General features: G+C 47.0%; 1 protein-coding gene across 4 annotated transcripts in view; it reads right to left on the bottom strand.

Moving 5' to 3' along the window:
* PECAM1 (platelet and endothelial cell adhesion molecule 1) overlaps nt 1-22,350 on the bottom strand; it is a 54,237-nt gene extending 31,887 nt beyond the window's left edge. Inside the window, exons 1-7 of one of the 4 annotated variants that reach the window (XM_082442039.1) lie at nt 22,277-22,350; nt 21,566-21,723; nt 21,453-21,479; nt 13,211-13,504; nt 9,019-9,324; nt 5,583-5,858; nt 502-750 (exon numbers count right to left, since the gene is read on the bottom strand). In XM_082442039.1, the coding sequence (XP_082298165.1) occupies nt 502-750; nt 5,583-5,858; nt 9,019-9,324; nt 13,211-13,504; nt 21,453-21,479; nt 21,566-21,629 (1,216 nt within the window). In that variant the 5' untranslated portion in view covers nt 21,630-21,723; nt 22,277-22,350. Of the gene's footprint in view, nt 1-501; nt 751-5,582; nt 5,859-9,018; nt 9,325-13,210; nt 13,505-21,452; nt 21,480-21,565; nt 21,904-22,069; nt 22,240-22,276 lie in introns of those variants that run through there. The other 3 variants (XM_082442040.1, XM_082442037.1, XM_082442038.1) reach the window with 3 other exon arrangements.
* Between the last annotated feature and the right edge of the window lie 902 nt (nt 22,351-23,252).

Raw genomic sequence — 23,252 nt, 5'->3', positions numbered from 1 at the left:
CCTGACCTGCGCTGTCACCCGGTTTTGCATGCACATTCAAGTCTGAGAAGCCCGGCTCTGGGTGGTCCAAGTACCTACTTCTGCCCGCTGGGAGTCCTAGCCCTTCGGGTGAGCCAGGATAGGGATCAAAAACTGGAACTTAGATCTTAAAGTTTCGTGTCGACTAAGCAGTGTTTCCTCCCTGACCCTTTGGGTGGGTGCCTGTTCAAGCAGCAGAATCTTGCCGATTCAGAGGCCACACCATCAGCATAAAGCCACAACAAAGCCATGAACGTGACTTTTGCCAACGACATTCTCCTTGATGCCTCTCTCCTGTACTCTGAGCAGAAATACCCACTTGCTGCTGTTTGGTCTCTCGTTTCCACTCCTCTCTCTTTCCCCCGAGTTCTTACCCTGCCTCAGTCTGAACCGCCTTCAGAACAGAGAGGGTGGCGCCTGGCAAAAAATTCCCTTTCTCCCATTCAGTCCCAAGACCCTCAGAGCCAGCGAGGACGTACTCACCACACACAGCTATCTGGACCGCGTTGCTGCTCTTGACCACCTTGCCGATGCCCGCGACGCAGGTGTATGTCCCACTGTCCCACTCTGAGGCTATCTTAGTGAAATTTTGAGCCTGCGACACAACCGTGCCTCCCTTCTGGATGGTGAAGTTGGCTGGAGGTGCTCCTGGGATGGAGCACCACAGGTTCAGGCCTTCCCCCTGATCCAGACGTGTGGCGGAAGATTCCAGCTTTGGCTTGGAAAACAGCTCTGAAAAAAAAAAACAGTGAGTGGGAATGGGGTGAGATGTTTCTGGGTACCGGCCCCAAAGTCTGTTTATGGAGAGGGCTTCGGCCCAGCTGCTTTTGACAGAACCATTTCCCAACTTCCTGCACAAAGTTTTCCTTTGCTTCTCATGTACCTGACGATCACACAATTGAAGAGCCAGGGTTCATTCTTCACCTGGGATTCCAATGGCAGGTTTGCCTCCCTCATTAATCCAATTTATTTCACAGACATGGATTAGAAAAATTTTGCAACTTGTAATGCAGCAAGTAATGACTCAGACATTCACTCATTTATTCATCCACTCACTCATTTCATTCCCCAAGTATTTATTTCAGGCCGTCTCTGTGCTTGGCATAGGAGAGACAGCAATGAAAAAGAAACAGTCCTTGACTCCAAAGTTCTTAAGTCTAGCGGGTGATTCAGATAGTGTTTGCAGTAGAGCCCATAGAGGGGACACCGAACCTAGGCTTGAAGCATCAGGAAAGAGCTCCTGGAGGAAGTTATCCAGGCAAAGATGGAAAGTATCACAGGCAGAGAGAATAGCATATGGAAGGCCTGGCGGGAGGTTCAAGCACCTGAAAGTTCAGGCAGCCTGGGACATAGTGGGAGTGGAAGAAGAAGGCTTGTAGATCTTCAAGGAACTTGGGAACCACAAAAAAATTGTGGGTTATGTCCTCAGGGCAATGGGAACCATGGAGAGTCTGGGTCAGGGGAATGGCATTGGATGTGTGTTGTAGGAAGATCTTTGGGAGGAGAATGGATGGGGTTGGAGGGGCCCAGACTGGAAGCAGGAGGCGATGTAGTCCAAGCTTGAAGCAGAGTGATGGCATGAGGTTGGGGACAAGTGGCAGCTTGGCCACCATCCCTCCAGCACTCCCCATGGAGAAGAATGAAGATGCCACCTGAAGCCTCCAAGGTCAAACACTTTGTAAACTATAACATGCTATGCTACTGTAAGGAGTTATTAGTACCATAATGTAGGTTGGATGTCAACAGTAGTAAAGACTGAGGTTGTATTTCAAGAAGTCTTGCCATCTCCTAATTTAAGTATCCCCTGAACTATATCAATATTTTATAATTATGGTGAATGTCTTTATTTTCAGCAGCAGGGAAATTACTAATTAACTACCTAACCATTGTGGAGACTTGGATCCTTCGTGTAAGCAAATGCACACTGACTTCATGGTTATGACCCTTGATGCAGAAGGAAGAAGGAGCTTGACACTATCTTCATATTAAGAAAGAGACTGAGACTCAAAGTTTCTCTCAGGAAGCCTTAAAGGTTTGAGAATGCAACTAGGAGTCAGGGACCAAATTCTACCTTTGGCTCTAAATTTATCTGCCGTAGAGGTTTGGAAGTAAAAACCAACACTGTCATTGTCTTCACTGATATTCCACAGATGGAAACGGAACTCATTTCCATCATAATCAGTCCACGGTGTCTTCCTAGTTTCCTCAACAGGGAATAAAATAAAACTGCAAGTAAGGTGATATCCCAATAATTAATTCATTAAGGCACGTTCCATCTCTCTGTCCTTCCATATAATAAACATCGACTTACCTCTTTTCAGATCACCATCAAAAGCTCTAGGTTAGGAGTGGGGAAAAGGAACCAAAGAAATTGACCTCCTTAAGTGCCTTACAATCTCATTGGACAAACACCAAAAAATGTGAAAAAAATGACTTAGGAAGAATCCCACAGCAATGACTCTACATTTAAAAACACGTAAACAGGGACTTCCCTGGTGGCTCAGTGGTTAAGAATCCGCCTGCCAGTGCAGGGGACATGGCTTCAAGCCCTGGTCCGGGAAGATCCCACATGCCGTGGAGCAACGAAGCCCGTGCGCCACAACTACTGAAGCCCGCGTGCCTAGAGCCCTGCTCTGCAACAAGAGAAGCCACCGCAATGAGAAGCCCGCGCACCGCAACGAAGAGTAGCCCCTGCTCTCCGCAACTAGAGAAAAGCCCGCACACAGCAACGAAGACCCAATGCAGCCAAAAAAAATAATAAATAAATAAATTTATTTTAAAATAAATAAATAAACAAAAATAAAAACATGTAAAAAAAATGTAAAAAGTATAAAACAGCTTGCTAGGGTGGGTGCACGGTGGTTTAGAATTAGGAATACGATGTTGTCAGGGAATGTCTGTTTGTAAAGGAGGTAACGTAAACAGCTGGACCATCACGGGGGTTAACAAGGATGGGTCTTTTGTTCACTCACTGAACAAATATTTACTGAGTTCCTACAATGTGCCAGGCTCTGTGCTAAGTATCAATGTTGTCAGATGAATTAAGCCACAGACCTGGTCCTTCAAGAGCTCACCCAGGGTGCTGGAGAAGGATGCTAAATCTTTATAGCGACGGTTGACATGAAGACAGGAGAAGAGTGTGATGGGGACTGAGGTGTGACCATGGGACTCTGCCTGGGGGAGCCTAGAGGGAGATTTGCGGCTTGGTCTTTAAGGACAACAGAGGTTTTCCAGTGGCCAAGGGGAAAGGATGTTCCAGGCAGAGTGGGATGGGATGTTTGGAAGGGGGTGGAGTCAAGGTGAAGGCAGCTAAGACCATGAATAATGATGTCGAATAGGTGCTTCTCCTACAGGTTGGCTGAAGGATGAATTGGAGCAGAGATGCTTGGGGAACCCCTGCAACCATCCTGGTGTGCGGGCCAGAGTTAGGGTGTGATTGTAGAGACAAGATGACAGGGCAGAGTTGAGAGTCCTGGCAGCACTTGGTGACAGATTGGGTCTGAAAAGGTGGACAGTGAGGGGTAAAGGAAACCCACTTTCAATCCAAAGACAAATTACTAATTCAATGGTTTTTATGTTCACAAAATTATTGTGATTCTCCAACATCACTATATAGAGCCACTTACAGTGAGGCTTGATAGCAACAGAGGAGTGGAAAACCAGATGCATAAGTGGGCCTGGAGCCATATCCAAGGGCTTGCAGCACTTGAACGTGGGGGTGTTGCCTGCCAGCCCTGGCATGGCTCCGGTAGCTCTACGTGGAACAGGACCACAGAGCACCAGGCTGAGGGGATGGGAGGGGCAGGCCGAGTCTAACACTGTGCTTTCTTGGGCCAGGGAGACTCATCTCCTGGTTGACTTGTATACTCCGCATGACTTGGACTTCTGGATGTGGGGGATCAGCTACAACAATAGTATCTTATGGTCCAAGATGCTTTATGTTTCCCTCAAGTAGGCTGGCCTGAGGGGTCGGGGTGCTGCTCTAACTGGTGAAACGGCCCATGTGTTTGTCACGTGGTCCCTGCAGCTCCCACAGCAATACACCCATCCCTTCAATGTAGTTGTTCATTGCATTGCATTCTCATGATCTAGTTATGTCTGTGAATTCTTCAAAGGCAAAGCTTGGCCTTAGGCAGCCCCCTATCCCCCAAAAGTTGCCCAGCATGCAGAAGGTGCTCAATATATGTTGAATTGAATACTGTTCTCTAATGAGATAATTATATTTTATCAGTGAAAAATATGTGCCATCAAAACATTTGTCATTCTCAATAATAAACTAAATTGCTAGCAGGGTCCAACACATGCCAATCACCTAGTTGGGTAGTTGGCAGCCTACCTATGATACTGGGGACTGTCACTGTTACTATACCCTCTATGCTTGACACAGAGGAGGCCTTCAGTAAATGAGTGAAAAAATGATGAATGAATGAACACTTTCACTTGGGAACCAAGAAGTGCTGACTCTCTCTGCCTCTGAAACACTGTTATCCAATGTTCATCTGTTCATCCAACAAATAGGTATTGAATGCCTACTATGTGCCAGGCACTGTTCTAGGTGTTAAGGATATAGCACTGGATAAATCAGATAATGTTCCTGCCCTCATCAGCTTACATTTTAGTGCCTGAATACATACAATACACGGGAAGAGGCAGAGTACTTTTTTTTTTTTGGCCGTACGGCTTACGTGATCTTTGTTCCCCAACCAGGGATCAAACCTGGGCCCCAGCAGTGAAAGGGCCAAGTCCTAACCACTGGACTGTCAGGGAATTCCCAAGGTAGAGTACTTTTTGAAAAGTAAAGCCAGGAAAAGGAGGAAGGAGTCCAACGGAACTTTTAGGTACATGGGTTTGGAACTCTAACAGGCCTGGGGGTGACCCTTGCTCTGCCACTTGGCAACCCTCTAATTGTTGGATGAGTGACCTAACCTCTCAGCTTCAGCTTCCACCTCCATAAAGCCAGAATCATAATTCTTACCTTATACTACAGTTGTGAGCTTGAAATGAAAATGTATGTAAACCAGGCATACAGTATTCAACAAAGAGGAATTGGGACTATTATTTTTGAGTTTAGTAATGCTTTCTCATTCCTGACCCTGTCATAGGACCTGCACGTGGATACAGGGATCTAGCACAGTATTTGGCACAGAGGAAAGAAAAATGTGATGTAATAATAGAAACACCAGCTGACATTTCACTGAGTGCTTACTCTATATGCGGCCCTTTATGGCAGGGTGATGTCATTTGGTCCTTGTAAGAGTCCTAGAGGGCTGTCATTATCCCCATCTCAGAGTTGTGGCAAGGAGAAGGTCAATAACGCACCCAAGGTCACAGAGGTACTGAGTGGCCGGGTTGGGATCTGATGCCACAACCCGCACCCTCAACCACCACAGTGAACGGCTTACGTGCTCTGTACTGACTTTTCCCCACCAGCACCACGGCCCTGCCTGAGCACATTCATTCAGACCAGCAGGAGCGAAGGATCAGCTCTCACTGTCCATCCTGGATTTCAGCACAGCAGCTTCTTGGGCCCGCCATATGCCGACACCCTCCAGCAGCAGCCCTACCTGTTATGTTGACCACGATGCTGCTGACCTTGGATATGCGGCTGGCTTCCACTTTGCACGTGTAGTTGCCGTTGTGCTCCACCGTGGCCATCACTGAGTACACGGCCTCGTTGCCGTGCCTGCTGTGTGCTACAATCGCCTTGTCCTTCTGGATTATGATTTCCGGAAATGACTGGGCCAGGTGCGTCACTTGAATGGTGCACTTGATGTGGAGATCATCCCCTTCTATGATCGTTCCCTTGGGGCTGATGTGGAACTTGGGATTAGAGAAGGATTCTACAAGAAGAGGACAAGCTGGTTGGATTCAGGTTCAAACCTGGGTGAGGGGGAAAGGCACTTCCTCCTCTTTTCTGTTCTTTTTCATACCAACCACAGTTTTTCCTTATTAATTAAAAAAATTCAACCTTTCCTCTCAAAAACCTTAGTCTAGGCTGCTTTGATGCTTCCTCCCTTTTCGCTCATTCTTGCATCTTCAGCCTTCTTCTTAACTTCAGTTCTCTAACTTTCTTGAGTCTCCCAAAGGCCAAACCATCTTCCCTAGATCTCATCTACAGAACTTTGTTCAAATGACCTCAGAAATAATCACAGCAGTGAGAAACAGACTCTCCCCCTGCCCACCAAGGATTTCCTAGGTAATTATCGCACCATTTCATGGACCTCTGGCGTTGCAGCCTAGATATTCCATCGCTTTCCAAAGTGCAGCTTCGTGGAAATGCATATTTAAATAACCGTATGCCCCGCAAAAGTGATTTCTAATCTGTTCTACCTCTTTTTAAAAAATGCTGGTTGTGACAGACTAAATTGATTTCATGACTCATGCAGTTTGAAAAACCCTGCTTTAATAAAATATGGGTCAGATATCAGGGTGTCGGATCTTCAGGAGATGGTGAGAGAAATAGGGCCAGGCCTTTGCTCCCACCAAAAAAACAGCAGTGCGTAAGGGAGTATGGACACAGATTACAACTATGTAAAATGCAGATAAGAACATTAAAAAATGTCAAAAGTGAATTCAGGGTATTATAATACTTTAATATTCTTTTTTTTTTTTTAACTGTAAAGTCATTTAAATTCACAATAAAAAGGTATAATTAAAAAAAAGTCATTTCCTGAGTAAAAGTCAAAAAGAGAGAGCATCTAACTAACTCCAGATGCACCAGAGATCTAAATGCAGAAGAAAAAAAAATTAACGCACAGAAACAGTAAAAGAAAACATAGGTGCATTTTTTCTTTAATAATCTTGGAGTGTGGAGGAACTTTAGGTGTGAATCACAGAACTGGATACCGTAAGGAAAAAAAGATGCATAGATTTTTTTTTTTTTTTTTTTTTGGCTGTGCCGTGCAGCTTGTAGGATCTTAATTCCCAGACCAGGGATCGAACCTGGGCCTATGGCAGTGAAAGTGCTGAGTCCTAACCACTGGACAGCCAGGGAATTCCCAAAAGATGCATAAATTTGATTAACTAAAGATTAAAAGTTTCTTCATGGAAATGAAAAATAGGACACATGACAAACTGAGTAAAATATTTGCATAGTACCTGACAAAGAGCACATTCCTTTAATTTATAAAGGGCTCAGACAAATCAACCAGAAGTGGTAAATATGGGCAAAGTGTGTATGAACAGGCAGTTTATGGGGGCGGAAATGTAACAGACCAATAAACATAAAAAGCATACTCAACCTCACGGAAGACCAAAGAAATACAAATCACAGCAATGATATATCACTGCACCTCAATCAGATTGTCAAAAATAACAAAATATTGATAATATTCTGTGTTGGTGAGGATGTGGAAAATGGAACACTTTTGATGGAAATGTGCATCCATTTGGAGGAGTACTTTGGCGATATCTTTCAATACTGAAAATGCACAAAACATTTGAATCAACAATTTGACCCATAAATAATAATAAAATACTCATGAAAGTACAGAAGTTATAAGTATAAGTATGTATAAGTTATAAGTATAAGCAAGATTGTCTTAATAGTAAAAAAGTGGAAAAATACCTAAATGCCATCAATAGAAAACGAGGCAAATATATTAGGGCACAGGATTCCGAGTTGCCACTAAAATGATAAAGATTTGTATTTCTTGATATGGACAAAAGTCCATATATGTTATGGTTGTTAAAAAGAAGTTATAAGATAGAATGTTTGACTGGTCCTATTTTTTTGTAAAAACAAAGAAAAACAAGCAAAAATTGTGTGTGTACATGATGAATGAGTAGAGCAAGTCTAGAAGACCACACAAGGGTTTTCTCTGAGTAGTGGTACTTACTATGAAGACTGTCACTTTATACTTTATATAGTACCATATTTTCTGAAAATTTAACCCACACCACGTATTATAATAAGAAACATATCATATATACAAAATACTATATATTATATATACATAATACTATATAGTAAATATATACACATAAATAAAGTATTATGCATACACAATGGGCAGAGGTGAAGTAAGGTACCAAAAGCAGAGGGTCGTTTATGATAAGCTTTAGGGCTCCTATCCCGAATACATTTGCGGCTCTCTGCAGTAGACTGTGCCTTCTCTTGATTCCTCCCTGCTTCACAACTGCTTCCCTCTCAGGTCACTGGGAGCTGCTGGTTGCCTAACCTGGAGCTCTGAGCTCTCTTTGTCCTGGACACTCACACCCAGGCTCCCCTCTGCTGTTGCCTTTCTCTCCTGAGACCATTTCTCAGGTCACCTCATTTGTTTCCTATTTGTCCAATGTCTTGGGGATGGAAGGGTGGGTAGAAGAGTGGAGTCCCTCATCAAATGTGGGAGGCAGAGGGACTTCCCTGGGGGTCCAGTGGGTGAGACTCCGCGCTCCCAATGCAGGGGGCCCGGGTCCGATCCCTGGTCAGGGAACTAGATCCCGTATGCATGCCGCAACTAAAAGTCTGCATGCCGCAACTAAGAAGTCCGCATGCCGCAACTAAAAAAGATCCCGCGTGCCGCAACTAAGACCCAGCGCAGCCAAAATAAATAAATAAATAAATATTTAAAAAAAAAAAAAAAGCTGGGCGGCAAAGGCTGAGGACCTGGTCCCCCTTCCCTCTGGATCCCCTCCAGACCCTACTTCCTGGTGTCTGATCCTCACTGGCTTAAAGCCATGGTTTCCAAACTGCAGGTCATACAAGGCATCGTTTCAGGGAGTCGAGGCCAGTGCTATAAAAAACTGAAAGAGAATAGAAAGAAAAATAGCAAAATGCATCATGTATTAAGGTTAAGTGTTGTTGGGAAATATATACGTATATATATTTTTTTAACTGTGTCACAGTCAAAAAGTTTGAAAAATATAAAGTGATTAAGAACAGTCTTGAGACAGCAGTCCAGCCAGAAGGCCCCAGCCCCTTTCCAATTCTGGGCTCTTTCTCCCCAGACCAAACCAGCAAACCAGAAAGAATGATAAAAAGGAGAGTAGGACTCTGACCCCTCACGGTGACCAGTTCACTCCTGATGGACCTAGAGGGCTCCACGTGGGTCCCGGAAACGATCCTAGCTTGACACTGGAACCATATAGCATGGTCTTGCTCTTCAACTGTGAATTTCAGCGTCACAAAATTCTGGTTCTGGGAAGTTTTTTCTCTTTTTTGCTTGACGCCTTTTACATTTAGTTCAAATTTTTCAACTGTGAAATGTACTGGAGCCTTTTCCTCCGGGACAGAGCAGTTGACCATCACGACCCCGCCTTCTATGACCTCCTTCTTGTCCAGCGTCACCCTGGGATCGGACACTCCTTTGGGGGAAGAGAAAGTCTGTTAGTATGTTTGCTCCAGTGGCACAAGCGTCCCTCAGCTGAGTCACTGTGGCTGACCCATCTGAGGGTTCTTCTGTTTTGTTCCCAGAACCTCAGTGCTACCTACCAGGTAATTATTGAGTGAGTATGTTTCCAGCACCGTACCAGGTACTTTGAAAAATATAAAATATGTTTAAGATGTGGTTGGTGCTTTCAATGTTTATAACTCCATTGGGAAGGCAATCATCCCAACTGATACAGTTAAAAACAAAACAAAACAGCCTGTATTTGTGGATATTATTGTGATTGTTGTTATAGTTTATTGAATGCCTACCACAAGCTAGGATTGACTTTATATCCATGACCCGATTTTCTAATTCTCATAATAAAACTCTTGGGTGGGCACGAAAGAGAAAATTATGCCCATTTTACAGATGAAGTAGGTGATACTCAGAGAGGTTCAAGACTCATCCAAAAGCTCACAGCCGTCAAGCCCCAGAGCTGAGACTCGACTCCAGGTCTGTGTGACTCCAGAGCCAGAGGTTGGGGGGTGGGGGGAGAGGAGGGAGGCGTGGCCTCTCAGTTCAAAAAGCAAAGCTGAAAATAACCAAGCATCAGAGTGTGTCACAGAGACAGTGAGTGATGGAGCAGTCGGAAAAGGAGGAGGCCCTCTTTGCCTGGGGGGATCAGAGAAGATCCTAGAAAGGAATAGGGCCTGAGAGGAATCTTGGAGGGAGGGGGTTATTTGGACGCATGAGATGGGATGAGGGCTAAGGACAGGCATTTCAGAGCGCACACGTGCATGGGGATCTGCTTGTGCTAAGGGATAGGAGTGGCTTTTCAGGAGGGCCGTCCGGAGCCGAGGAAGGGCTGGAGGGGAAAATACAATGGGTGGTGAGCCAAGGTCAGATTAGGGGGAGCCAGGAGAGCCTGGCTGAGACTAGATGTCCCATCCAGGCCCCGTGGTCTGGGGATCATGAACTCCACCTTGGAGTCAGACAGACTTGCTTGTATCCTAAAACTGCCTCTTCCTGGATGTGCCACCTCCCCCAGTCACCTAAGACTCATGAACCTTTTTTCTTGACCCACCCAGGTCAGAGACGGAGGGCTGTCCTCTTGGGAAGGAGATCCGTACTGTGTTCTCCCCACTGCTGTTACTTCTGGTGGCAGCTGTTTGAAAAGGTGTCCCCTGCCCCACACGAGCTCCGCAAGGGATGGGGTCACATCTTATTCATTGTTGGGTCCTCAGCCTGGCTCAGAGTGGGCACTCGATACACGGGTGATGAATGAATGAATTGCCTTTTGTCTACTTCAAAAACCTATCATAATAATCAAGAGTTGGACAGGCCAACTGTGGAGTCAGATAGATCTTGGTTCTCACTCTGGCTCTGCCTTCTATGGGACCAGTCTACCCAACCTCTCCGAGCACCAGCATCCACACCTGTACGTGGGAGGAACCAGGCTTATCTGCCAGTGCAACTGCAGGAGGAAAACGCAACACATGTAAAGCACTTAGAATCGTTTACCTCATGAGGGCCTGATAAGTGGTATTTCTTATTACTGGAGGTAACAATAGTATGAATGACTATTCTGATCACAGAAGTGAGCTCAAAAGTGCAGAAATGACAGTTATGTCAGCAGCTGTCAAGGAGGCACAGGGCTGAATTCACAAACTGTATCCATTAAATCATCCAAGTTTGTCAGCGCATTTCTTTTCAACGTACATTTCCCAAACTCTTGGCCTGCCAATCTTTCCTCATCACTAATGTGAATACCTGGACCTGTTGGCTCCTCCCCTGTCTGTGGTGGAGATGGAGGAGGGCTGGTCTGCATCCCTGTGGCTGTTGCCCCTGGTGACACAAAGGGATGTCTGGCCAGCTGTGCCCCAACAGACCAGAAGACACCCAGGGAGGAACTGGCCTGGGGGGTGATGCAGTCACGTTCTCCCATGTGAGCCTCAAAGCCTGACGGGAAGGTAGCCAGAGGTTGTATACTTTTGAAAGGAAAACGCCCCCAAACACTTGCCCACTGGTTCTTCCTGCTTCTTGTTTGATGAAAGGGTTATTTCTTTCTAAGGATGGTCAGGGCAAGCACCTCGCACACGACGGGCCATTCATTCATCCAACACTCAATCACTAAGAAGGCTTCATCTGCTACCCATTTAATCCTCAAAACAAAACAACCTGGACTTCCCTGGTGGCTCAGTGGTTAAGAATCCGCCTGCCAATGCAGGGGACACGGGTTCGAGCCCTGGTCCGGGAAGATCCCACATGCTGCGGAGCAACTAAGCCCGTGCGCCACAACTACTGAGCCGGCGCGCCTAGAGCCCCCGAGCCACAACTACTGAGCCCATGAGCCACAACTACTGAAGCCCGTGTGCCTAGAGCCCATGCTCCGCAATAAGAGAAGCCACCGCACAGCAACGAAGAGTAGCCCCCGCTCGCCGCAACTTGAGAAAGCCTGCGCGCAGCAACGAAGACTCAACGCAGCCAAAAATAAATAAATAAATAAATAAATAAATTTATAAAAAAACCAAAACAACCTTCAAGGGTACACATAGATTCCCAGTGATCTCTATTTTAGAGACAGGACATGAAGACCTGTCTTTAGGAGGTCGGAGAATTTGACCGAGGGGCACTCTGCTGGGTTGGCAACCTCTTTCTCAGCCTCTGCGCTTTCACTCTTACGCTACATCCCTTTTCTCTGTCCTTTGCCCCACTTCACCATCAAGCAAATTCCCACACCATCTTCTATATCTGGACGCAGCGTCCCTTCTTCCAGGAAGCCGTCCCTAACTTCACTAGGCAGAACTGTTTCCTCCCACCGCTGTGCTCCCAAGGCGCTCAGATCATATGACTGTTGGACCGCAATGATTTGTTTACATGTCCCTCTTCCCCACAGGACTGTAAGTGCGTCCACAGCTAGGACCTGTCTGATGTATTTTCATGTCTGGCACCTATTTTTTTTCCTGACTTGCAGCCTTGGGACATGCTTCTTGAAGGAGTAAATCAATGAATGAATGGACGGATGGAACTCTATGACCCAAATTTCCCACAATGATATTTCTCTTGTTTTTCCATCTCTATTTCTACTTGCTGTTTTCAACTGTTTAATTTATTCCACAGTCATTTATTGAGTGCCTACTATGAGCCAGATTTTTGTTTGTTTGTTTGAGATACAAAAATAGACCAAACACCATCTCTTAGCTCAGGATCTCATAATCCAGAAGAGCAGACAGATATGTGAGAAAGTTGCAATATCAAGTGAAATAGTAATTGCCGCTTACTGGAAACTCATTATGTGCTGGAAATTGCACTAAGCTCTTTACCAACAGGATATCTTTTAATCCTCTCAATAACTTCCTGAGCTCGGTAGTATTATTATCTCTATTTTACTGATGAGAATTTTAAAGTGTAGAGAGGTTAAGGGACTTGTCCAGATTGGAATCTAGGCAGAGTGACTGCAGAATCCAGAGTCAACACTCAGCCCCATGACCTTGATATAAATACCATTGAACGCAGAGAAAGCATAAGAGCTGTAAGGACTGGGACCATGGGGGAGATCAGTTTTGTTTGGGAAAGTGTCAGAGAAGAGATCATTGAGTTGAGTGTTGAAGGAGAAATAGTTCACAAGGAGATGAGATGAAGAGGGTATTCCAGGGAGAGAAAATAGCATGTGCAAAGGCATGGAGGTGAGGAAAAGCCTGGTGTACTGGGAGCATGTCTAATGCCTGCATCTCCAGGTTAGGAAAATGTCAGGCAGATGAGTGAGAAGGATGATGGACAGGCAGGTAGGTCCGGCGTTACGACTCATTGAATCACCATTCTGGCTCCTGCATGGGTTCACGCTTCACCTGCCTGAGCTGTGTTCCACTCCAGGGACTCACCTCTCACCAACACCGTGTACTCCACAGTCGTTTTCTCCTTGTTGTTCAGGATCACGGTGCATTTATAGGTCCCTGCGTCATAGACCCGGGCTTGGGGAATAAAATAACTCTCTGTGTTCTCCATGGAGGAGACGTTGTGAAACAGCACGTCATCCTTATAGAACAGCACCTGGTGTTGAGGCTTGACACTAGACGTGGTGCTGACATCCACGACGCACTGCAGGGTCAGGTTCTCCCCATTTTGCACCTCCTGCTTCGGCAGGAACTGCATGTGGATGCTGTTGATGGTGAAAGCTAAAGGCCAAGGGAAGGAGAGCAGACACACCAGTTATCTCAGAAACAACGCCACCACATCAGATTGGTATCATCACATCCATGCAGTATAGTGTCCAGGGGTCCCAGGTGAGTAGTGACTGTGTGTGGCGGGTCAAGCACGAGGCAGCTGATACTAAGCTGCTCATATTCCCACCATGACAAGGTGGCAGCCTTTGGAGTGTGACAAATAAAACATGTCCCTAAGATGTATGCAGCCTGTGAGCTGCCACATGGTGGCCCCTGGAGGGAGCATAGGATTCAAGCAGACAAACGTTCAAGTCCTGGCTCATCACTTACTGTGTGACCTTGGGTGATTAACCTCTCTGAGCTCAACTTTCTCATCTATAAAATGGGGTTATAATACCTACATAGTAAGTTGCTGTAAGACTTACAGAAGAGGAGCAGGAAATCACCTAGTGATTTCCTGGGTATACCAGTGCCTGGTACACGGTAATTGCTTGATAAATGATGGCTACCACCATTCCGAAATCACATGGTCACATCCAGAAACCGCTTCCCCAACCCCACCCCACCCACCCACCCCCCCGCCTGCCCAAATTAGCACAGTCTCAACTGGTGTTTTCTAGCTGATGAAGTCAGAAGCCTCACCAGATGGGTGAGAACTTGGAAACCACTTTTTCTCATGCACCTTGCTTCCCGTTTTTGCTTTGGCTGCTAAGAAGTATAAGCCCCAAATTTTACCTCTAGCAACCTTTGGGATGCAGTTTTCTGTGCTAAAAGAGTCACAGTTTTATTTGACTGCCATATTTTCCTCTCATTCTGATTTCCTTATTTATTTTATCCTATTGAACAATAATACATAATTTTTATAAGTGGTCCCAAATCATTTTACAAACCAAAAAAGGTATAGCAAGGTAGCTGGCCAGAGATACTGGCAAAAAATCGTCTTTCTTTCTCTCTCTTTTAATAACGTCAAACTGTTCTTGAACACCTTAGAATTTAACTTGTCTATAACATGTCTCAGGTTTTAAGCTGAATACAACAGTCCATCCTTGTGCCTTTTTTTCTGAGCAATTAATTTAACAAAAAATGGCATCTGATTAGTCATGAGATGAAACAAGATGACTGTTTAAATTTATTTCTTACAGCAGGAATCTTTAGAATTCCCTTTTCTGTCTTTCTGTATTCCTTATTAGCTCCTGGTCTGAGGAGCTTGCTGGGTGAGCTATCGGAACAAAAGTTTCTTTGAACCATGTTTAGTTTCCCATAGATTAATACGTTCCCTTCCCAGGTAGGGACAGGCAACTCTCCCTACTCCTTCAGTACCTCCTTCTTCATTTTAAGCCATGCTGTTTAGTACAGTGATTCTATCAGGAGATGGTAAAGAGCAGAAGATGAGTGCAGAGTTAGACTTCCTGGGCCAAATCCCATCTCTGCTCACAAACTGTGTGGCTTTTAGTAAGTTACTGAGCTTCTCTGAGCCTCAGTTTGTTTATCCATAGAATGGACATAAAAACAGTAAGTGTAAATGAGAACCTGAATTTAAGTTCTTGGAGCAGTTCCCGGTACAGATGAATTGCTTGCAAAATGTTAGCTAGATTCTGTCAGTCACAGGTATAATACCAACTCTTGAGTCTTGAGGTCTCTAAAGCTCTTTCTTGAAATCATATTTCTAGTCAATTTTTTCAGAAAAAAAAAAAAAACAATTTTTTAATTTTCCAGGTGAATTACAGCAACTTCTCCAGACTCCTGGTGTTAGTCATCGCACTGTGTTGGTCTACTTTAGTGTCATCAACCTGAATGAAATGCATACCCATGGCTGGTACACCCCAGACTGGGACACAGAACTGGGTACAGGAAGAAAGCAAGGCAGGCACACCCGGTCCAAACCCCTGATCCCACAGTCATTAGCTGGGTGTCACTGGGAGTTACTTAACCTCTCCAGGCTACCACCTCTCCTCCTATAAAGTAGGAACACTAATACTTGCCTTCCCTGGTATTTTAATCTTGAACAATGACGGAACCAAGGTGGCTGAGAGCACTGAAGGGGCAGGTTTGTATTGCCCGATGCGTGGCCCCTGATTGACACCTCCTTCCTGCTTCCTCAGCACCATTCATTCAGCAGACATTGAAGGGGGCGTCTCTGTGCCAGGCACTGCACCCAGTACTGGGGATTCAGAGAAGGGTAAGACTGGCACAGTTTCTGCCCACCTAGAGCTCACAGTCTGCATTTCACAGTTCTTCCCTACTCCAGGCCTTCCAGCCTCAGGGCCAGCCCTGCCTGGGTCTCCTACCGACCATCCCTAGGGAGCTCTACCACTGTTTAACAATTTTAAAGCAAACTTGGCTAAAGCATCGGGTAGCGGTTTTTTAGAGAGGATGATGTGCACTAACACAAGACGCTTCCGCCTACCTTGCTTTTCTAAGCAAATCTAATATACATCTGCTTAATAAATTAACGCAGCTGATTCACTGGTAGGAACCACACACTTCCATGGCCAGCAGGAGCAGACAAGGAAGAAGAAAGGAAGGCAGGACATGGGATTTCCGATGGTCCAGTGGTTAGGACTCCGCACTCCCACTGCAGGGGGTACGGGTTCGATCCCTGGTCGGGGAACTAAGATTCCCACATGCTGCGCGGCGCGGCCAAAAGAATTAAAAAAAAAAAAAAAAAGAAGGCAGGACAGGAGAAGGAAAAGCATTTTTTAAAATTATTCAAGATATAGGGCTTCCTTGGCGGCGCAGTAGTTAAGAATCCGCCTGCCAATGCAGGGGACACGGGTTCGAGCCCTGGTCCGGGAAGATCCCACATGCCACAGAGCAACTAAGCCCATGCGCCACAACTACTGAGCCTGCGCCCTAGAGCCCGCAAGCCTAGAGCCCGTGCTCCACAACAAGAGAAGCCACTGCAATGAGAAGCCCGCATGCCACAACCAAGGGTAGCCCTCGCCACAACTAGAGAAAGCCCGCACGCAGCAACGAAGACCCAACGCAGCCAAAAATAAATAAATATAAATTTATTTTTAAAAAAGCAGATTCCCCAGCGTCAGACAAGCCCTCAGATAACTGTAACCCTGACCAACATTTTATCTGCAATCTCCTGACAAACCCTGAGTCAGAACCATCCAACTAGGCCATTCCCAGATTCCTGACCCTCAGAAACTGTGAGATAATAAATTGTTATCTTAAGCCACTAAGTTTTGGGATAATTTGTTAAGGAGCAATAGATAACAAACACACCATCCAACCTTCAAAAATCTCTACCTGATTGATGTAGAGAACAAATGTATGGACACCAAGGGGGGAAAGTGGCGGGGGGCTGGTGATGGTGGTGGTGGGATGAATTGGGAGATTGGGATTGACATGTATACACTAATATGTATAAAATGGATAACTAATAAGAACCTGCTGTATAAAAAAAAATTCAAAAATTCAAAAAGAAAATCTCTACCTGATTATTAAGATAATATGGAAAATATTATCCTCTTTGTGAATAAACTTTCCAGGAACAGCCAGTAGAGAGACCTGTGTGTAGGTCTCACTATTTACACAATAGAGTGATTGCTACAACCCGGGCCTCCCGGAGGTTCACAGATGGGTGTCAGGGGGCCCATGAACCACCTCTGATTATATGCAAGTATGCGTTTCTCTGGAGAAAGGACCCAAAACGTTCAGAACTGTAATGGAAGGACGGGGTTGTAGAATAGCCTAAAGAGGCCAGATCTTTTCAACCTGGAGAGACGAGGGGCTGATGGAGACGACCCAAGTAACAAAGTCACCACAGCACAGATAAGGCACCTAGGGACCACAGCACCAAATCCCCAAATCCTAAAACAAAGGGTTTTAGGATCCCCTCTGCCTCAGGCTACCGGTCAGCGGATGCTGATGCTCCAGGGAAGATGAGGCATCGTGACTCAGCCACTCAGCCCTCAGCCTGGAAATGACTCAGAAAGAAAGGGGGGAGCGGGTAGAGGAGGAGGGGCCCCCCACCATCGTCAGGAAAATCCAGGGAGCCATGAAGCAGGGAGGCCCTGATGAACTGCGGTGCTCAGCATGCAGCGTGCTGGCCCAGCTCATCTGACTCTCAAGCACCTCCAAGTTCAGTTCGAGTCCCTTTCAGTGAGACATTCCTTGAGCACCTGTGTCAGGTGCTGGGATTACAAGGTGAATAAGAAAGCATCCCTGCTGTCCTAGACTGTGCAGGCTGGTGGGGACCCAGATAGCTGGAGTACAATCATGTAAGCACCAGGAGGAAGGGTTGCCCAGGAGGGGCCAAGGGAAGCCTGAAGGAAGTGACCCCTGAACTGAGCCTTGGACCAGGACAGGAAAGGGTGGTGGGGTGCTCGGGGCAGGAGAACAGCAAGTACCAGGGCACAGAGGCATGAGAAATCAATGCATTCTGGGCGCCGGTGGTTACAGGAGCCAGAGTGTGAGGCTGGAGGGTCCAGGGGGCCAGGTAGGAGGGGGGCAGAACAGAGAGCCTTGCCCACTGTGCTGACAAGCTGGGCCCTGTCCTGAGGGTCTTGTGGGGGAGGCAGTAACAGGATGACACTGGAGCTTTAGAAAGATCACTGTGGGCTGGAGGAGAGACTGGAGGCCTGTAACAACCTGGACGATGGTTCAGGTGAAAGCTGATGCAGCCTCTGCTCAGGCAGATGCAGTGGTGCTGAGGGGAAGGGGTGGACTTGAGAAATATTTAGTGTATGCAAAAGGGCTTGTTTTTTGGGGTGAAGAAAATGTTCTGGAACTAGACAGAGGTGATGTTTGCACAACATTATGAACGTACTAAATGTCATTAATAATAACATTTGTAATATGTATTTTACTTGTTTGATTGGCTATGGGGATTGAGGCAAAGAGTGGAAGATAAGGTTCCTGGATTAGGTACCCAGGGGGATATGGATGCAGTGGACTGACGGAGACAAAGCCAGAGAAAGATAAGGGCGGAGACAAAGTCGCGGTGGTGCAGCTGGTTTGAGGGGCCCGGGGGACCACTAGGAGGAGATGTCAACCACTGGCCCCGTGGGAAGCTTGATGGTCGGGGGAGTGGCCAGAGCTGGAGTGGACTTGAGGGTGGGCATGTGGAGGTGTACAGAGTGGGGGGTTGAGCTTCAGAGAGGATGAGACCCTGGGAAAGTCCAAGTCTCCCGGGGGAAAAAAGGAGGGTTTGTCAGAAAGGTGGGAGAACACCAGGGAAGAAGGTCTACGAGGCCAAAGAAAGAGGCTCTGTGCTAACACCGTCCCGAAGGCTAAGGGCTGGACATGTTCATGGCATCTATGAGAGGGTTCTAGTGACAGGGAGGCGTGGGGGCCAAGGCCAGACCTGCTAGGTACGGGCGCCTGAGAGGTGAGGAAGCGGAGACGGTGATTAGAAACCGGGCTTCGGAGAAGTTTGACTGAGGAAGGGAGTGGATAGATAGTGGGGCACAAGATAAAAGGGGGATGGGGGACGGGGGCGGGCAGGGGGATCGTCTGTGATTTTTCTTTTTCCTAAAAAACCAAGAGCTACCAATCATGTTTGCAGACTGAAAGGAAAGAATAGATACTAAAAGTGGGGTGGAGGCTGAATAAAGACAGCGTGAGATCCTGGGGGAGGAGGGTGATGCCAGAGATGGGCGCGGAGCCCAGGTGGACAGGCTGGCCCTGCCCCACCACGGGACAGACACGGCCTCTGAAGCCAGGAGGGAAGTCAGGAGGACGGGTGGGGAGGAAGATAAGCCTGAAGCTGGGGCAGGGCGGGAAGTGGAGGGAGTTCCCTCCAGACAGCACTGTGTTCTAGGTGAAGAGGGAGCTGAGGTCATCTCCTGAGACTGGCCGGCTGGGGTTGGGCGGGGGCCCAAAGTAAAAGGAGAGGAAGGGCCAGGGCGGACCAAGCACCTCAACCGTGGAGTAGGCCACGTGGAGCAGGCTGGCAGGTCATGCACGTGCAACGTGGTCCTGGGTGGCCTGAGGAATGGGAGACCTGGGTCCCAGCCCCCACTCTGCCAGCACCCAGTGGTGACCTTGCACAGGCACCTTGTGTAAAACAGGGCAGAAGCCTGAGGAGGGAGTAGGAGAGCCTCCCGGCTCTGGGTCCTGCAGCTCTGAGGTCTCCCCCGAAAGGTACAAGACCTTTCTCTAGGAAACCTGGGCAGGGAGCGATTTACTTCCCCCTGAGGTGGGGACGAAGATGGGAGATTGGAGCAAGAGAAGCAGAAGCCCAGAGGCACACGTGTCGGCAGGGTGTGGTCTGGGCTAGAGCAAGGGCACAAGGGCTGGAGTGCACAGAGAGGGAGGTGCAGGAGCCACGATGGCGGGGGAGCTAGGACCATAGTGAACCATTATTTACTAAGCACCGCTAGGACCATAGTAAACCATTATTTACTGATCACTGCATGCTGGGCTGGCACGTCACCTCTTCTTATCTACTCTCATCTCATACTGATGCATCACCCTCACTTTACAGATTGGGAAAAAGGCTCAGAAAGACAGAGTAACAGTGGCTTTAAAGATTTGAGTCAGGCCTATGGCTCCAGGCTCCGGACAATCGGGTTTTGGGAAGGGAAGGTTCTGGTGCTGATGTCCTGCTATCCGGCTCTTTTTGGACAAGTCGGTTGTTTCTCTGAGGTGCAGAGATATCATCAGTCAATTAGGTTGATTATGAAGATAATGGACATCCTGCCTCCATGGGTTGCCATGGGGATCAAACACCCATAGAAGCACATGGACACACGCACAGGAGACCCGCCAGACCGGCTTTGCTAAGTAGCCAGCACGAGCCCTCTCCGTGCAGAGCTACTGCTCCAAGCCTTGGCTCAACAAACCAGCGTCACCCACACACGTCATCTCCAAATAGCTGTACAACTGTCTGCAACCCAGTCACCCCGATTCTGCGTGGAATGAAGTGACCTCTGACAAGGGGATCCTGTTCTGTGGGCTCTCCCTCTATTCAGCCCCCGGACCCAGCCCAGTCCCCTCCTTCACACGGTCCAGATGAAGCAAAACAAAACCTGCTTATCTATTTGTGTGTGCATGTGTATGTGTGTGTGTGTGTGTGTGTGTGCTGCCGTGCCGTGCAGCACGCGGGATCTTAGTTCCCCGACCAGGCATCGAACCTGTGCCCGCTACAGGGGAAGCACGGAGTCCTAACCACTGGACCACCAGGCAATTCTCCAAACCTGCTCATCTTAATGATTCAAAATTAGCTCTAAAGTGGATGACAGACCAGATTTCAAAGACAGGCAGAAGCCCCACTTCCCATGCCCAAGCACAAAATATTACAGATATCATCGTAGCCTCATGGGTAGATGGGAAATGATATCTAATGTGTTTTAGATCATTTAGGAGAAAAAAAATTCACAACAACAATTTAAACTATGTTCTGACTTCGGGACTTCCCTGGTGGTCCAATGGTTAAGAATCCGCTTTCCAGGGCAAGGAACACGGGTTTGATCCCTGGTTGGGGAACTAAGATCCTCAACTAAGCCCGCGTGCCACAACTAGAGAGAAGCCCCGGCACCGCAAGGAAAGATCCTGCATGCCGCAACTAAGACCCGACGCAGCCAAAAATAAATGAATAAATAAAACATTTTTTTAAAATAACTAAATAAACTATGCTCTGACTTCATGAATTTAACAAACTGATTATATCTAATTTGTGAATAAACAATCAGGGATAGGGTAGAATATGAAAAAAAGAAATTTATGGTAGAACAACAAAAAACAAATTATGGAATCACTTTCTTATCACCCCCCCCCCAATCCTAACAAACAGCATTCACCAGGATCTAGAAATGTATGCTACTTCTAGAACATGCTGATTAAAACTTGGCTTAGAATAAGTGTTTTGTTCCAAAACCTTCTTAAAATGCAGAAAGGAATCAACTTTAGCTGACAATTCGAATACGTTTCTGAATTGTTATAAACATTAAACCCGAGCAATTTGACGTGAGTTTTAAGAGTCACAGGTAGGAATTTTACAACTTACAGTTTTCTTGACCCTCAAGGCTTGAACCTGGAAAAGACAGGAGAAATATGTTGATTTCACGAGCTTCACTTCTCATGAAGTTTAAGGGATGTGGGAAGAGAGTGCAAACTCACAGAGCAGAAACGTCAGCAGGCCGCGGAGCCACATCGTGCCCCCCTGGGTCCACCCCAGCGGCATCCTGAGAGGGAGCGGAGGCTTCGGGCAGTTAGTGCTGCTTTTGCGCCATGCCCCGGAGGCAGAAGACACTTCCCACGCGACGGAGGTGAGAAACCTGCCCCGTGAAAAGCAGAGACCCCTGTGGGAGCTTCTCCAGGCGCCGCGGACAGACCGGCCGTGGCGCTGGTCAGGTAATGGCGGCCATGCTGGAAACCAGGAACAATGCCTGGGCGGCCTCATATCTCCTCAGGAAATGACTGGCCTTCCTGAGGGGCCACCGGGCGCAGCTGCTTTGTTTAGTTTGTTTAGAGGGAAAAGAAGGCACAAGTGACATTTGCCTCAGCGCTCCTGGCCCCCCTTGCGTCTGGCCTGGATTTGGGGGCCCCTTCTCGCGGCAGCCCGGGAGGGTCCCTCCCTCTCTCCGACCTCCCCGCAAAGGGCTTCTCTCCCTGGACACTCACCAGATCTCTGTTTTTCCTCTGGCCCCTCCAAGGGGGCTCTTTCCACACAGCCTAAATCTGGACCTCCTGCCTTTGCTGACAAAGGCATGGAGAGGACTGACTTTCTCAGAAAATTGCAGGTTTGTCAGGGAGACCCTGTAATGGCTCCCCCCACTGCCCTCCGGAGAAAGTCAGTTTCCAATCCTGCACGATCCAGCCCTTACTTACCTCTCCAGCCTGGTCTCTCACCTCTTCCTTCCTTGCCCCTACATTCTGGTTGCTAGAATTTATAGTTCCCAGAACACATCACATGTCTGTGACTTTGCCAATGCTCTTCCCCTGCCTGGAGTACGCTTTCCCCTCTCCTTTTCTGGCGAATTCCTACCCATTCATCATAACTCAGTTTAGGCATCAGTCCTCTAGCATTGTCGCCTGTCTTCCCCACACTGAGCTGCCCTTCCTCTGGGCCCCTCACCTCCCTAGTCTTCCTTTGTCAGACACTTTCTACCATGTGCCATAATGGCTGCTCCTCCCCCAAGTGGACTGCTGGCTCCATGATGGCGGGACAGTGCCTGGTACCTAGCAGATGACCAAAAACATTAGCAAAATGGATGACTGACTGAAAGAGGACAAGTTAACTGTATTGTCTGAATTAGATGATCATTGCCTTGGGGTCACGGTGCTGCTTTTTGAAATGTTACCCTTGAATACCGTCACATGGTAAAGCTAAGTCATATTAGAACTGGGACCAGAGAAACCAAAGACTTCTCTGCCTCAGGGCAAGTACCTAGAAGTGGTGGCTTCCAGCTAGAGAACAATTCCTCTCTGTGATCTACGGTTCAATGGAAGTTTTGATAAGAGCTGTTAGAGAGCAATGCATGCATAAAGGAATTTTTTTCTATTGTGTTTTTTTAGTTTTGTTGTTCTGTATTTTCCATTCCCCACTGTAAACTATCTCCTTTGGCAACCTACTGGAAATTACCCCCACCAGCTACCAAATTTTGATTTGGCAGGGAAAAAAAGGAAATGCCATGAGTAATAAAATAGATGTTGGTTTCAAAGGTAACTTTTACAAACTGTAGAGTAAGCAACTTTTGCTTCTCAAAGTGACATTCAAGCCATAGTGATAAATGTCCCACCGCATGGCCCTAAGTTCCAAAGTAAACTTCTAAAAATTAGTTATTGTTTCGTCCACAATGCTAGT

The sequence above is a fragment of the Balaenoptera physalus genome (assembly GCF_965194825.1).
Source record: "Balaenoptera physalus genome assembly, chromosome: 20".
NCBI lineage: Eukaryota > Metazoa > Chordata > Mammalia > Artiodactyla > Balaenopteridae > Balaenoptera > Balaenoptera physalus.
This window is presented reverse-complemented; position numbering and strand designations above follow the sequence as displayed.